General features: G+C 34.7%; 1 protein-coding gene and 1 pseudogene across 1 annotated transcript; both read right to left on the bottom strand.

Moving 5' to 3' along the window:
* Nucleotides 1-1004: 1004 nt before the first annotated feature.
* LOC106360532 (putative DNA-binding protein At1g48610) lies at nucleotides 1005-3057 on the bottom strand. Its single transcript, XM_013800144.3, has 5 exons — nucleotides 2900-3057; nucleotides 2564-2775; nucleotides 1924-2377; nucleotides 1606-1674; nucleotides 1005-1378 (listed from the first exon to the last, which is right to left on the bottom strand). The coding sequence occupies exons 3-5, from the start codon at nucleotides 2368-2370 to the stop codon at nucleotides 1292-1294; spliced, it is 603 nt and encodes a 200-aa protein (XP_013655598.2). The 5' UTR covers nucleotides 2371-2377; nucleotides 2564-2775; nucleotides 2900-3057; the 3' UTR covers nucleotides 1005-1291.
* A 2594-nt stretch (nucleotides 3058-5651) lies between these two features.
* Nucleotides 5652-9135, bottom strand: LOC125577438 (annotated as a pseudogene).
* Between the last annotated feature and the right edge of the window lie 6383 nt (nucleotides 9136-15518).

Genomic DNA, 15518 nt, shown 5'->3' with positions numbered 1-15518 from the left:
CTTGAGTAATAGAATAGCTTTTCGACGTCAAAAAAAAACAAGCCGATTCGAATTGGGTCTAATTTTTCGGTTCTCTTAGATGTAACTAACCTAAACTTAATTTGTACCGAACTTTATCCAGCCCAAAATTCTAAATTATCCTATTTGTACCCATTTCCCTAGATATAAAATACATGAATCGAATTTGATACCCTAATGTCCATGCCTACTTTAGATCATGAGTTTGAAGTCGCGGATTGCACCACAAAAACCTATCCGGATAACTCTTTTGATGTCATTTGAAGCTGTGAAGAATCGAATTTGGATGTTTGATTTGGGACTCTCTTCATAATATTCAACACTAGACTAAATACACTTTTTTAAATTATGTGACCAAAATAATTTATTAGATAATCCTTTGGAAGCATGGGCTTTTAATGGCTTACCCTCAAATCCGGCTGTATGTTTAGATTAACTCTGACAAAATACATGGATCTAAAGTTTTGAACCAGATCGATCCGAATTTTAAATTACCAAATAAACCTGAACCAAAATGTTATGGATTTCCAAAAATATCGGAAATACAAATAGTATCTAAAAATATTAGTTATATTAAAATCTAAAATAATTCAAATACTCTATATTATAGTTGTAAATTTGAATATACAGGTTCTTTAATAGATAATTCAAATTCGGTTATTTTCAAATACATTCAGATTTTTTTTTAAGTGGATTCGAACTGGATCTAGTTTTTGGTTCTTGGGGATGTAACTAACCAGAACCTTAACTGTATTGAACCGAATTCGACCTGAAATGCTAATTTATCTGATTGGTACTAGTTTCCCTAGATATGAAATATCCGACTTTAAGTTGACATTCTAATGTCCATGCCTAGTTTAGACTTTAGATCATGAGAATGCAGAACAATCTATAGCTTTAACTATGTTTCATATGATTGTTGATGGACTATGAGCCAAAATAAAAACTATTCTAGAATAATCAGCAATATCGATACACTAATAATATAATCTTGACAACAAAGAAATTCGATTCATAACAAAGAAACGCAGAAGTGTGGTTTTCTCCCATCTCAGAACAACACAAGATATTGTCATAAAAGCTTACGAACCAGTAGCACCTGCCAACTGTTTTCTCTTCAGGTACCATCCCTACGAACGTACAAACAAACCTAAATGAAAATCAAATAATCAGTCTTAAATTCTCCAATGAATGTCTTCCCAGTTTTCCCTTAAAAATAGCATAAAGATTATTCTCAATCATCCGTTTTGAGGAAAATGTCAAATCAAAGCTTCTACATTCCTGCCGCTAGCTCTTGGACCTCCTCGATTGCTGAAACTGCTATCTTCAACTTCTCTGCAGCTTGCTTCACTTTCTTTTGCTGCAACAAATGTTTTCATCAGAAAATTATAGTGAGATTGACTATCTGCATCTTTCTCTTGTACAAATCGCCTAATCAACTAATGAAAACCCAAACCCCATCTTTGCAAGTTTGCAACTAATCATTCAATTAAGCGAAACTACATAATCTACATGATCCCACACAACATAATGTCTAAACCAAATTGATGTAAACTAATATCACTATACAAGTGAGTGTTGACTTACTAAGAGTGCAGATTTCTTCTTGATCTCTTTCGGGTCTGCAGCTCCCTGTCCGGTACCACCTTCTGTTGCCTTCATGCGAGCAAAACAGTTTTATTCACATAAGTAAAGATAGCAATGGTTATATTATGTGTTACATGAACTAGATACTTGTAGATACTGGATCATATGAGATAATAACGACTTACCAAATAGACCAACCAATTAAATTTCCACATTATTTCAACAAAATTCAGATAAGACACACAGACCAAACATGCATCTTTTTGCAAAGTTATTACACACACAATTATAAACATATTAGTAAGAGAAGGAAGTTACCTTCTTCGGCCTTCCCACGCTCCTTTTAGCAACTTGTTCACTTTTAGGTTTCCGTCCACGTTTCTTAGCTGGAGCCGCCACGTCATCTTTCTTTGGCCTCCCACGCTTTCTAGATCTATCAACCACTGTCTCCGTCCCAGACAGAGTGTTCGACCTCTTTGGCCTACCACGGCCTCTCTTCACAACCGACGTCGGAACAGCTGCCGCTGGAGCTCTGTTTCTTCTCGGCCGACCGCTGGGTTTCCTAGCTGGAACGGCACCGTTTAGCTGGGAGTCGGAGGATTTGGGTTTAGGCGGACGACCACGGCCGCGTTTCTGAGAGTCAGTCGCCGCCGACGAGACGCCGGTGAGGTCAGAAGGAAGTTTGCTGTCAGACGCATCTCCGAGTGTGTCGGATCTTGGAGGTTCGAGACCAGTTCCGTGAGCCGAGGGAGAAGTTTTCGCCATGAGAAACCTTAGATCCAATTCATGAAAACGGCGGTTAACGGAATCGAAACACAAGATAACGGACTTCGAAGGAGAGTATAAACTAATAAACAATGCAAACTTGAAGATGTTTCGAAATGTTGCAAACCAAGAACGTTGGGATAAAGAGATTCATTTTCAGAGAGCTAGCTAGGGTTCGCAATGCACATCGTACCTTGTGAGTTCAGCTTAGGATGAGAGGTTTCACGAAAGAGAGCACTGAAGAAACTTGGCGGAGAAGAAAGATGAGAGAGGTTAGAAGAGAGTCACCATGGCTGGAGCTTGGAGAGAGCAAAACGACAGACCGAGAGGTTCAGAATCAGCTGTGCTAACCGATACGGGTCCACCTCGAGACGCTCTTTTATGATATCGACAAATCTTGTTGCTCTTTCAATAACAATCAGATTAATTTTCAGATTTCGAAGGGAAAACAAGTTTTGGTCACACAAATTCTTACAAAAAGAAAATCTTACAAGCTAGTCACCAAAATGATAAAGATCTTTTAATTTACCTTTATAATTTTCGGTTTTGTGATATTTTAAAATGCTTTATTGACAAAAATGCTTATGATGCTATGCTAATACTATGTACTATAAATACATAGTTTTGCCTATTCTTTTTAACTTTTTCTAGAAAGTAACAAAACAACAATTGAAATTGATCCAACTTTTTTTTCAAATTCAAATTGTTTTGGAGGAAATAAATGGTTGTTAATGGTTATAAAGTGGGTGATGAAATACCGGTCTACTTCCTACCTAATTTTTGCAATAGATTAATAAATAAATATTGTTAGATATAAATTGAAAATTGAATTTATGAAAAACAAACAAATTATAATTCACTTATCTAACAGAAAAAGTTAACCATAATATTCAATATTTTTTTTTTATCTTATTTGCGTAAATACTCTTTAAAACAATTGATGCAATTATTTCTATTTTTTTTTCCTCTTCTTCTTCTTTTCATTGTCTGCTTCTCGTTCACCCCAATGAACACATAAACTTTCGATCTCTATGATTTAGTCACCTCTGCATGTAATCGTCATCATATTCGCGTCTGCCATCGTCTTCTTCATCTTTTCCTCACCATTTCCACCGCATCTTCTTATCTTCTACCTATTGTACCAATAACAATATTCACATGCACCTTTTTTTTTTGCTAAATTGTAAATGTCATTCCAATTAAATGAAGGTATGGTTACAATAAGAATTGAACCATATTCTGCTTAGAAAACCATTCTGCTCCTAGAAACTGCAAAAGAGTTTAAAATTAACTCCAAATGTACCACGAATGGTAAACTTAGAGCTAATAGAAAAGAGAACAAAAGACAACAATTCATCCCACTTAAAGCGCTACTTGAATCCTTGATAACCAAAGATACACAAGTGAATAGCTGAAGGTGTTCACACGAAACCTCACCCAAGAGTGGCTCCACACGGCCTCAACGGAGGCGACATACAACGGCTCCGGAACACCAGCAGAGGAGGACGTCGCACAAGCAAACCATAGCTATCTCGAACTGAAAAACAAACTGAGTTGATCCAACGTGACGCCGCTTACTTTGAAGAACAGAACTGGTCAAGCGCAGGCGGTAAATTTGCTCCTCTTCCGGCCATGCGACACAAACATACGACAGAGACATCAAGGAAAAAATTCAGAGAGATTTGTCGGAGCTAAAAGCGAGGGGACTGAAGCACGGAAAGATAGTGAATCTCTTTAAAAACAGGTGAAACAACAGTAGATCAACAGCTCTGTCTTCTTGCAATAGGCACCAGACCGCGAGCTGATGACAGGGGGCGAGAAGAGACGCCGTATGTAGACGCCGTTAAAAACACCATGGATGTCATCGATTAAACACATGCACCTTTTCCTCGAGCATATATGTAACTCTGTCATCATCGTGAGTTAAAAAAAGTTTGATCTGAGAAGATACAAATTTATTTATTGTGTTCTATTATATTATATAAATATAAAATAAAAATGTAACGCAATATGTATTATGTTTGTTTCATTTAATGTTCCATATCTATTATGTAAAATATGTTCTATTACTAGACCATTTTATCATGTTCTATTTTATTTTGATGATTTCTCAAAAGTATTCTATTTTGATTTGAAATATAATTTGTAATTTTCTTATGTTCCAAACATTGTTTCATGTTTTTGAATATAAGTAGTTTTTACTTAGGATGGCTTTGGACCAAAATCCATAAAGCTAAAATTTTAGGTGCCGCAAATAACGGATATTTTAAGAGTACCAAATTTGATGAAATTCACTTTAGTCTAGTGGTCTTAAACTTTGTGTGCTATCATTTAGGTAAGAAGTTCGAGATCTACATATCATTTTCTCTTTTCCAAAACTTTTATTTTCTGATAAATAACATCTACTAAGCACTTATTCATTCCCGAATACTGAATATTTAGTTATACATTTCAACATCCCTAACTTTTTTTATCAAGCATATTATATAAAATAATATATTATTAGATAGATAATTTACTGAAACAAAACCTAATTACTTCTTTTGTTTTTTTAAAAGATGATTTATTTTCTCCATCTTTATTTTAATTTTTTCCGTTTTGCTAAAGCAGAAGTGGGACTAGAACTATAAGATATTATAACAATTAATTTGAACTGCCAGTTGTTCATGTTCCATTGTTTCATTGTGGTTGATCTTTGTCCAAGTAGCTCTATGGGAGTTTCATGTACGTCTTTTCTGTATTTTCTTGTGAATTTTTGTAATATTTTTAGAAAATCCTGAAATTCAGAAATTTATAACTATCATAGAGATTTAATATTCTATGAAAATCTATGAAAACGATAAAAGTTATGAAGATTGATGTTATCGTATTATATTTTTTCTCTATCTATATACTATATATTTTGTTCATTTTTCTTTGTATTTGTATAAATTTCCATTAAAATCAGTATTAGAAATTAATCAAGTGAACTTTAAATAGAAAGATAAAAAAAAAATAAAGATGATTTGAAAATTATATTTCGTTATTTTGTTATCCTTTAACTTTAATTTTAGTAATATTTGGTATTATTTTGATTATATATTTAAAATATAGTATTTTTTTTTTATAAAAGAGAAACAAATATAGTAAATTTTAATTGTAGTTAAAGGTTAGCATTTTTGTTGTCACCTTTAGGTGCCGAACAAGTCCAGGCCGGCACTGAATGTTTACCAAAAGAAATTTGAAAATTTGTACTATCAAATCTTAATCTTATTTCATTTATTTTTCACCTTTAAAAAAATCTATTTTCTAAATTACAAACATTTGTAGTACTCATACAGAATTCTAATATAATAATGTTTTTATAGCCATATTGTTTATAACCGTCATTATAGCTATGTTCATTTTTACCGTTTACTTGCTACACACAAGAATATAATTGGATAAAAGAAGTGCTACAAGTTACTTACTGAATAATGTTAAAATCATAGTAATATTCTTAATATATAAATTGCTTAAAATACTTTAAGTTGACTAGGACATTTCAAAAATACACTCAATGAAAAATATCATAACATTTAAGTTTAGAGTTTAGTAATTATGGTTTTGGGTCTACTATTTAGAGTGTGGAGTTGTGTTTATAAACTTTTATAAATGTTTTATAAAATATTCTTAAATATTTATAAATAATATGAGAGTTAATTTTATTTTTATCACTAATTTAAAGTATTTGAAAATGGTTATATTTTAAGAGTAAATTTGGAAAACAGTATAAAACTTGTGGTAATATTAAAATTTCTTCAAAATATTAGTTCTGAAATTGGTTAATTATAAAACTAACCCTTACTTAAACCTGAGATTAAATCACTTAACTGACATAAAACATTAAATTTTATGGCTAAGATATTAACAAGGTTGAAGAATTCGTTAGGCGCTAGTCGATAAGACTAGGCGTAGCTTCTAACAAGAAAATTGAAGATTAAATGAGATTAATTAAGGACTAGTTATTGGATTATTTGATATTTTTAAATAAAATATTATTTGATATTTAATTAAATTTTATAAATATAATATTATTGTATAACTTTCATTTTTAGATTTATAGACTAAAACTAGTTGCTTTGTACAGTTTTAATTGTTATAATATATTTTATTAGATTTTATGAATTAATTTTAGTGAAAAGTCTAATATGATAAATTAAATTGTAAAATGTTTGAAAAATTGGATTGAAGAGGAAACTAATCGAATGACTACCGCCTAGCGGATACGCGGGAAAATGACGGGTATAGACGGAGAGTTTAGCCAAGGATATTAACAACATATGTTCAAAAAAGAAAAAAGATATTTACCAACATGACGTAAGAGACCCAAGCAACCATCATCGAAGTATTCATAAAAATTACATAGCGCATCTCAGAAACATTAACTCCTAAAAGCCTAAAGAGACATGTGGATACAAAGCAAAGCCTACACAGATATGGATGATGGAGAGAGACATGGTAAATGAACAGTGGCAACATCCTAAACACTTTACAGACATTAACCCTAGAAAAAATATGTGGGTACAAAGCAAAGCCTACACAGATATGAAAGATGGAGAGAGACATGGTAAATGAACAGTGGCAACATCCTAAACACTTTACAGACATTAACCCTAGAAAAAAAAATCAATCTCAATACACTAGTACAGAAGAGAAGCCATTTGAGTCGATAGAAAAAAATTGGAGTGATCATCATGTCTTCTCTTCTTCTATAATAACGACAAAAACCCCAAACCCTGATAACTCCATCAGTGTATCCACTATCCACTGAACAATGTATCTCAATCTGCACTCCAGTTCAAGCTCGTGCATTATATCACCTGCATTTTTCATTCCACATTGAGAACATATATTTTGCATTCCATATTAGGAACATATAAGCCATAATCAAATCTCAAATCAGACATGAGAAAACTGAGAAACGAGCTATCATGAACCAGACATGTTTCTGAATCTAAGGTACAATACTCTTCCTTACATCTAATATTAATAGAATCAATATATCATTCTTGTCAACTACAAATGGCAGAACTTGGAATCAATCATTAAGTTAGTTTAAAATCCTATAACTTAGTCTTGTTTCGGGTTCTAGTAGATGAATCAGACTTCTCAGCCTCAGCCTTAAGATCAACCTTCAAATCCTCAACAACACTCTTGCTCTCAAGATCCCATATTCTAATGCTATTCTCCGTCGCAGCTCACAACCAGTATCTATTGGGACTAAAGAATAGAGAGTGGATAATCGAGCCTGCTTCAAGAGAGTAAAGCTTCTTCCCTCCAGCCGAATCCCAAAGCAAGATCGCACCATCTTTCCCACCACTAGAACACAAAGAACCATCAGGGGAATGTGCGAAACAGCCACAGTGTTCAAGTAACCAGAGTGCTCAGCAATAACAAACCTAATACCTTAACAGTGTGATCCCAAGAAGCAGACACAATGGTCGGAACAAGCGTGTTAGGACTAAACCTAACACAACTAACCCATTTCTTGTGTCCCTCACCTTGGTCAAAGATTGTATACTTGCACTCTCCAAGCGCGTTCCACAGCTTGATCGTACCGTCACAAGAAGCAGACACGATCTGACGGTTATCAGTGGAGAGAGCAACAGAGAGGACGTCTTTTCTTTTCGTGTGTCCCACGAAATGTCGACTGAATCCAGTGGCGAGATCCCTGAGACGAAGCTCGCCGTCCCAGCTTCCGAAGAGTGCAAATTGTCCGTCGAAGGAGAGAACAATGTCTTCGACGAAGTGAGAGTGAGGTGAGGCGGCGCTGAGCAAGGCCGTAGGATTTCTTGTCCTTGTTGACTGATATCACTCAAATTACTCTAAGGAGTGATTTAAGACACACGATAGATATATCTAGATCTATCCAGTTATGTAGTTAAACTAGGGTTTCTATTCACACAAATAGGATTATAAAGATATAGATATTAAACATATAATGGATATTCTAAAACTCAAACAATAAGAATAGTTGATCAACTTTCCTATTTTTAGACTATTTATCGCCGGATCTATAACCCCAGCTGTCGCTCGTTGGTCATGAGAAAGTGTCGATCGATGCCAATAATAGGGTGTCAATCGATACACCTTTAAACAGGGGCGGAGCTAGTTAAGAGGGAGTGGGGTCAGCTGACCCCACTAGTGTTCTATAAATATTGTAATTAGTAAGGAAATGTGAAATGTTATATTGGTTTTGTTGGTAAATGACCCCCTTTAATTATCTTGTTTGACACCCCCATTAAAGTTCGATTCTTCTTACGATTGAATTGTTGATCTTTATAGTGAGTGCATTCTTTCCTTTTTCTATTTCTTTGAGATCTTTTTATTGCATGATGTATCTTTATGACGATTTCTTATTTCATATCTTCTGTTACTAATATTTTCTTTTATGATAATGTACTGTATAGTTGTCAAAACATAATTTATTTAATTACTTTCTTTTTCTTTCATCAGTTACTTTCTCTAAAAAATCTTTTAAATAAATTAAGCAAATTAATGAAATAAAAATTATCATACAACATGAAATTTATATAAATAGTAATTTATTACCATTTAAATTATTATTTTTTTATATACATAATTATTTTGCATTTAATTTTTGTAATTTATTAAATATTTATTTAATATATATATTTTATTATTTAATTTATGACCCCAGTAAAATATGTTTCTGGTTCCGCCACTGCCTTTAAGCCCGTCGATCGATACAAATGATAAATTGTCGATCGATGAACCTTCCATGGAGCGTTATGGCACGGGTTTGACGTGTTCACTAGGTTTAACTAAATCAGCTTCCGCTTGTTTCTAGCAATCGTAGCACAATCTAAAGTAATTCAGACAGAGAACCAAGCTTCCGCTTGCGCCCTAATATTTATAGGCTAGTTAGCTACTTTAGAACACATGCATTAAGAACAATTTAGTTGATTTATATTCTAACACTTAGCAATCCTATATTTTGGGCTAATCCCTTATGAGTATCTGAACCCTAAATCTAACAAAGAGAACTACTGAGACATAGTTAAGCAATTCATAACAACAAGATATAAAAACTGCATAAATGGAATCGAATAGAAAACTAAAGTTTCAATCACACATCTCTGAAGGAGTTCTTGGATCTTCTCTTCAAACCTAAGATTCTAAGTATTTTGCTGTATGAAAGTAAGAAAAGTGTGTATTGCTTAGAATAATGGCAGAGCACATAAATATCAGGCTAAAAATCGTCAGGGGTAATCTAGTAGTTTTTGTGGGACTTGGGCTTAAAGTCGACTGGAACTATTATGGCCTCTGTGCGCTTCACCATCGATCGACAAGACAGAGTGTGTATCGATCGATTATCATCCTTGATCATCGATCGCTAGGCTGGTTGATGGTCAGATGCGGGTCTTTATCAGTTTATCTCCAAAATACACCAAAATCACTATTTTTCACCAAATCACTCCAAAACCTAAAAATCTACTAAACAGACTCCAAAATAACTAATATATATTTAAAAACACTTATATATCATGACTAAAAATATGTAAAATCTATGATATATCATTGATTTTCCAGAGGATGATTGACCTGATGCGCGACGAAGTGACGGTCACGTTAATAACAATAAATGTATATCTCGATTAATACACAATTCGTAACCAATACTAACCCAGCTTTCATAAAAATCCGAAAGAACCACAAGCGATCTTCACACCTCAATCGTCACTTAGAGTTTAAGAAAAGAGAAGCAACAATAATTTCGAATTCTCTGAATAATGAAATGTTTCTAATAAAGGACTTATTTAAACGAGATATTTTGTTGTGTCCATTGCTTGAAACGACGTCATTGCTACTTAACGTAAACGAAGAATTTGCTTGCTTCTTATTTCAAACTCACTTCACTCTTCTACTCTTCCCTCCTTTCCTGTATCACATGTCTGAGTTGTCGACAGGCGTGGCGATGGTAGTGACCATATCGGGTGTTAGCGCACATTATGCTTTTCAACACGAGCCCTTCAACCATGGTTTAAGGTTTATTCTTCCGTCTTCAAAGAGAGGCGACAACACCATGAAAGAGTAAAATGTATTATTACTTTAAAAATAAATTATTTCTAAATTTGATTTTTTAATTAGTTTTGAATAAGAAATTATTTGTTTACACAATCATATGTATTTGCTAATTAGGTGTTTTATCCACATATGCATACATAATATTTTTATAATTAATTATTAATACATACAATACTAATTAAAAGACTATAATGATAAGTTATTTTTTTATATTTTTGCTTGAAAATTCTCATGTATTATAAATATTTAAAAATTATTTTGAAAAATTATTTTTACACTATATTCATTATTCGTAAATAAATCTTTAAAATTACTCAATATAGTTTTTTTATTTATAGAAAATTAAGAATTTTACCTGACGAATTTTCAGATATTAGGTATAGCAGTTAAAATCGTTGTTACCTTTAGTTAAGGGTGTCAAAATAGGTAAACCAACTCAAACCAATCCATACCCAAATAGATAGAGCAGTTTATTGATCATAAGTTAATTCAACTCATTAACTAAATGATTTGGGTCAAACCATAACCCATATAAATTAATGAGTTGGTGGTTTTAATGGGTTGACCCATCAAACAAATAAGCTTAATATATCACAATCGATTCAAAGAATCAGGCTTCTGAAAGTTTTGAACCATAGCAAATGAGAAGTGACACAATAAATAGAGTTCAAGAAAACTGAAGCTATGAACAAGTGTTCCACAAAACACATAAAGGCTGTTGATACCTGTCAGCGTAAAGAACGTCTATTAGAACTATGAAGAGACAAAGTCAAAGAATACTCTTCCTGTTGGATCTATTAATAAGCCATTAGGCTTTAATGAAAACTGTGAAAACAAATGATTTGGGCTCTGTGTTTAACAGCTCAAAAAACATTAATAATGAGACAAAGGGACTTGTCCCACATCAGTGGGAACAAGAGGAAGAGAGCTGTTTATATATGGTCACTTGATATCATGTGTTAAACAGCTTGGAGAGAGAGGAAGCCTCCCTATACCCGCCGCTACCGCCGTCCGGCCGGCTCGGTGTGGGCTTGCTCTTGGTGGAGGGCTTTCGATCCAATAAGATTCTTTTTGAACCAATTTAAGCTCAACGATTTGCGGATTGCTTAGTCTATACAAAACGGCAAAACGTTTTTTCAGACTAATATCAATATGATTTGGTTCAAACACCAAAAATGACCATCGGTTTAAAACTATTATTTTTTTATAGAATAATATGTTATGTGTTAAATGGAGTACTGATTCGCCTTCATGTTTTTTTCTCTACAGGAAAAACAATGACGAACGATAACAACATCCCAACTAACACCACGAATGTCATCCGGACTCCACTCAACGTTGCTGCAACTGATGCAACTGACTTGACAACCGCTGGAACCAACACAGCGTCAACCGGTGCAGCAACAACAACAACTACCCTTCCAGTGGGTAATGCTGCTGATGAAACCATACGCCGTAGCCTATTTGGTGCTGGTCTTTATCAGACGGGTTCAGTTTCAGGAACCGCAAGTGCTCTGGTGGCAGTTCAAACTCCTCCGTCTGTACCTAGCATGTTCACTCAAGGACTGATGCCAGACAAATTTGATGGCAAAAGCTTCAAAACGTGGCAGAAGAAGATGATGTTCTTCCTGACAACGATGAAGCTGGACAAGTTCATCCACGAGGACAAGCCCCTTCTTCCATACGTGATTGATGATGTGCACAGTCTCGCAACTGTTGACATATGGGTGCATGCCGACTTCATCTGCAAATATTACATTTTGGGTCGCCTCATTGACCCATTGTACCGTGTATACTGTGAGATCCCCACGGTGAAAGAGTTATGAAGATCACTGGACAAGAAGTACAGAGGCGAGGACGCTGGCTGCCAGAAGTATGTGGTCTCAAAATTCCACGACTTCAAAATGGTGGATTCAAAATCCATCATGGATCAGGTGGAAGCGTTTCAGTTCATTTGCCATGAAATCGCTGTTGAAGGGATGTCCATCTGCGAGACATTCAGAACTCTCAGCTTCATTGAAAAGCTTCCTCCAAGCTATGCAGATTTCAAGAACTACTTGAAGCACAAGAAGAAGAAGATGGGGCTCGAGGAGCTCATAATGAGGCTTCAGATTGAATCCAGAAATGAACTGCTGACAAGGTCACTCTAAGGAGCATAGTGTCAACATGGCTGAGCACAAAGGCAAAAGAAAGGCACACGCCCATTCTCCTGCCAAACCCTAAAAAACTGATGCAGTCCTGAAAGCTTCTGAAAAAAACTTCAAGAACAAAGGCATTGAAATCAATGCGAACGTGGAGAAGTTCAAGTGGAAGTGTCACTACTGCCATAAAGTAGGACACAAGACTGCTGAGTGTCGCAGCAAGATCAGAGATGAGAAGCATCAAGCGAATCTCATTGAGGAGGATCACGTTGCAATGGTGACTGAGGTGAACATGGTTGAAGGAAGCAACCCCAAGGAATGGTGGTATGACACATGAGTAACCACCCACATTTGCACTGATAGGGCGATGTTCAACACTTATCAGAAAAGCAAGATTCAGGAGAAGTTGTTCATGGGAGACACTGCAGTCTCCAAAATTGAAGGCCACGGCAATGTGGTTTTGAAGATGACATCTGGACGTGAAGTCACTATGACGAATGTGAAGCATGTGCCTGACATGAGGAAGAACTTGGTCTCGGGACCTTGCTCAACAAGAATGGATTCGCCACAAGTCTTGAGGTGGACAAGCTCGTGATTAAGAAGAATGGGATGTATTTAGGAAAGGGGTATGTTAAAGATGGGCTTGTCAAGATGAATGTAATGACAGTCCCTCCGAAAGTTGTAGCTCCAAATGTTTCAATGAATAAGAAGCCAATTGCTTATTTTGTGAGTCTTTTAATATATGGCATGAAAGATTAGGCCATGTAAACTACAAATTTATACAAAGATTAATGAATTTAAATCTAATTCCTAAATGCAAAACAAGTAAACAAAAATGTGAAGTATGCGTACATGCTAAGCTCACAAAAACGCCATCACCTCGTGTTGAAAGAACTAACAAATCTCTAGAGTTAATTCACACCGACTTATGTGATTTAAAATACATACAAACTAGAGGTGGAAAAAAGTACTTTGTGACCTTCATTGATGATTGCACAAAATATTGTTATGTATACTTGTTACATAGCAAAGATGAAACCTTAGAAAAATTTACAAAAATTTAAACTCGAGGTCGAAAATCAGATTAAAACAACTATTAAAGTAGTTAGAAGCGACAAAGGAGGCGAGTATGATGGTCCATTCAATGCATTTTGTAAACAACATGAAATAATCCATCAAACTACAGCTCCTTACTCACCAGAATGTTGAACGCAAAAATTGAACTCTAAAAGAGATGATGAATGCAATGTTGCAGGAATCTAAGTTACTCCAGAACATGTGGGGGGGGGGGGACTGTTGCTTACCACTAATTATATCCTCAACAAAATTCAACAAAAAGTAACTGGTAAAACTTCATATGAATTATGGAAAGGTAATTTACCCTCGTAAAAAACCTTAAAGTGTGGGGGTGCTTGGCAATAGTTGCGGTACCACCACCAAAAAAGGTCACTATTGGCCTTAAAACAGTGGATTGCATATTCATCGGATATGCACATAACAGTAATGCTTATCTATTTCTGGTACAAAAATCTGAAATATCAGAATTTCATGCAAAACAGTATGGAATCAAGAAATGCATCTTTCTTTGAAAATATTTTTTCATATAAGGAAAATCAAGGTTCAAAACGAACTCGAGAAGAAAGAGACAATGAAAAGAACTCAGAAACTGAGACAATCGTCGATATTTCTATAATTGATATTTCAGAAAATGAAGAAAAAGATGAACCTCGAAGAAGCAAAAGAGCTCGAAAGGAAAAATCTTTTGGTCAAGATTTCCTAATGGAATTTTTAGTAGAAAATGTTCCAAAAACTTTGGCAGAAGCCATGGCTTTACCTGAAACTCCATTTTGGAACGAAGCTGTCAGGAGTGAATTTGATTCTATCATGCAAAATTATACATGGTACATAATAGATTTACCTTCTGGCTGCAAAGCATTAGGAAATAAAAGGATAATGACACGAAAACCTGGTGGAAAATACAAACCTAGGCTTGTCGTTCAAGGTTTCCGACAAATGGAAGGCTTTGACTAATTTGATACATATTCTCTAGTAACGAGAATAACATCAATAAGACTGATGATAGCAATCACAGCCTTAAGAGCCTAGAAATCCATCAAATGGATGTAAAAAACACTTTTCTAAATAGTGATTTAGAAGAGGAAATTTACATGAAACAACCTGAAGGTTTTGTCATTCCCGGACAGGAAGACAAAGTATACCGACTTGTGAAGTTACTTTATGGGCTTAAACAAGCTCCTAAACAATAGCACGAAAAATTTGACAATACAATGATGTCAAATAGTTTCAAAATAAATAAATGTGATAAATACATATACTACAAAACAACCAAAAATGTGTATGTTTTGCTATGTCTATACGTAGATGATATGCTCATTATTGGAAGCAATAAAAACATTATCCGTCAAACAAAAAACATGCTCAAAGGAACATTTGAGATGAAAGACTTGGGATTAGCATATGTAATTCTCGGGGTTAAAGTCACAAGAAATTCAAACAGAATTACCTTAACCCAATCTTATAATGCTCAAACAATATTAGAGAGATTTAAAAATTACTCTAAAAGTACGGCAAAAACTCCGTTAGATCCTCAAATGCACGTGACAAAGAATTTAGGTGAAGCAGTTTCACAAAACGAGTATGCACGTGTGATCGGAAGTCTCATGTACTTGACTAATTGTACGAGACTAGATCTAGCGCATGCAAGAAACGCACTTAGACGATATACAAGTAACCCATGTCATACACACTGGAAAGCTATAACGAGAGTACTTAATTACTTGCGCTACACCAAAGATTTTGGGCTTCACTATGGTAAAGAACCAACAAGTTTAGAAGGATTCAGTGACGCTAACTGGATATCAGATTCTAAAAATTTAAAATCCACAAGTGGATATGTCTTTACACTAGGAAGAGCAG

Source organism: Brassica napus, chromosome A8 (assembly GCF_020379485.1).
Source record: "Brassica napus cultivar Da-Ae chromosome A8, Da-Ae, whole genome shotgun sequence".
NCBI classification, from domain to species: Eukaryota; Viridiplantae; Streptophyta; class Magnoliopsida; order Brassicales; family Brassicaceae; genus Brassica; species Brassica napus.
This window is presented reverse-complemented; position numbering and strand designations above follow the sequence as displayed.

Excerpts from the sequence above, each read along its gene's own strand:
- LOC106360532 (XM_013800144.3), bottom strand. The coding sequence starts at position 2,370 with ATGGCGAAAACTTCTCCCTCGGCTCACGGAACTGGTCTCGAACCTCCA. Across the intron at positions 1,675-1,923 it reads GCGTGGGAAGGCCGAAGAAG|GCAACAGAAGGTGGTACCGG; the intron begins GTAACTTCCTTC and ends GCTCGCATGAAG. Across the intron at positions 1,379-1,605 it reads AGAAGAAATCTGCACTCTTA|CAAAAGAAAGTGAAGCAAGC; the intron begins GTAAGTCAACAC and ends CATTTGTTGCAG.